At 39.5% G+C, this 1,312-nt stretch overlaps 1 protein-coding gene across 1 annotated transcript; it reads left to right on the top strand.

The window, feature by feature from the left end:
- Positions 1-493: 493 nt before the first annotated feature.
- Positions 494-1,087, top strand: LOC119986885. The gene has a single exon (XM_038831575.1). The coding sequence runs from the start codon at positions 494-496 to the stop codon at positions 1,085-1,087; it is 594 nt and encodes a 197-aa protein (XP_038687503.1).
- The last annotated feature ends 225 nt before the right edge of the window (positions 1,088-1,312 follow it).

The following is a 1,312-nucleotide window of genomic DNA, read 5'->3' as shown; positions in this document are numbered from 1 at the left end:
AATCACCCCGCTCCTCTATATTTAAATTTTAAACTCGTTGTGCTAGGCTGCTAGCTAGCAGTATTGAACCTATTAAATACATGATCATCTATTCATATAATAACTTTCGGCTTTAAGAATAAACTATTGTGTTTATGTTCTGAAACTAGTACATGATTTTATTTTACGAGTCAACGCGGGGAGGAGCGGATGCTGAGTCCATGTCTGATTAATTAGTGATGTGATGTCTCCTCCTTTCAACAATATATTTCTATTCTATTGTTCTATATCTAATTTTATTTCTATATCGGCAAAAGTTTCTTTATGGCAGAAGCCTCTTAAGCTAGCTCATCAATGTCACCCTCATATGTATGTGTGTATATATATCCTTGCATCATCAACATTTTCTCATAAGGGGTTTTCTTTTCTTCTGCGAGGACTAGAAGGCCTCGCAGAAACAAGAAAACCCTCCTATCTATCCTAAATTTTTGGTCTTTCTCTTTTATTTATCTTAATGGAGGGCTTGGTGATAGCAAGGCGGCTATGGAGTGTGTTGAGGATCACATTCTTCACGATAAGGAAGGGACTGACATGGAAGAGGAAGTTGATAATGGATATTAATCTCATGATCAAGCGAGGTAGGCTCCTCAGGAAATCCATCACCAACCTCATATCTCACCACCACCACCACCACCACCACTCGAGAAGTGCGGCACATGGCAGCTTCGGCATACAGGAGTACGAGTTCTCTTGCAGTAACAGCCCCAATCCTGTTTTTTTCCATGTTGCAAACAGTAAGCGCAAACACCATTCTTACTTCCCCTGCATCAATCCCCCTGCAGTTATAGAAGAACAAGAAGCAGAAGAACAAGAAGAAGAAGGAAAGTCCACGGCCACAGTTGCTTTGGTACCCAAGACCCCAGAGTACACATTCAACAGAATGTTTGATGCATCACCATTTTCTGTGCGGGTGTCAAATTATTCATCAGAAGATGATGAGGCTGATGAAGGAGGTGGGAAGGTTGACCACGAAGCTGAGGAGTTCATCAGAAGATTTTACGAGCAACTCAGGGCTCAAAGTCGCATGCAACTGCTACAATGCCATTGAATCAATATCACCAATTGTCCTATAATGGATTTTACGTTTGTTAATAATTTTCTATCATCCTAATTTATTTACTTTCCATCCTGTTTTCTTATAAAAAAATACCTTGTAAACTACCATATGGTGCATGCACTGATCAATGGTGCATTGGTGCATACATTTTCATGTGTTATGATCAATAAGCAAGCTATTATACAGTATTTGCTTCTAAGCTACTTTTCCTTTTTC

The sequence above is a fragment of the Tripterygium wilfordii genome, chromosome 20 (genome assembly GCF_013401445.1).
Source record: "Tripterygium wilfordii isolate XIE 37 chromosome 20, ASM1340144v1, whole genome shotgun sequence".
NCBI classification, from domain to species: domain Eukaryota; kingdom Viridiplantae; phylum Streptophyta; class Magnoliopsida; order Celastrales; family Celastraceae; genus Tripterygium; species Tripterygium wilfordii.
Note: the sequence above shows the minus strand (reverse complement) of the source record. Positions and strands in the feature narration are given on the sequence as shown.

Coding starts and splice junctions, on each gene's coding strand:
- LOC119986885 (XM_038831575.1), top strand. CDS start 494: ATGGAGGGCTTGGTGATAGCAAGGCGGCTATGGAGTGTGTTGAGGATC.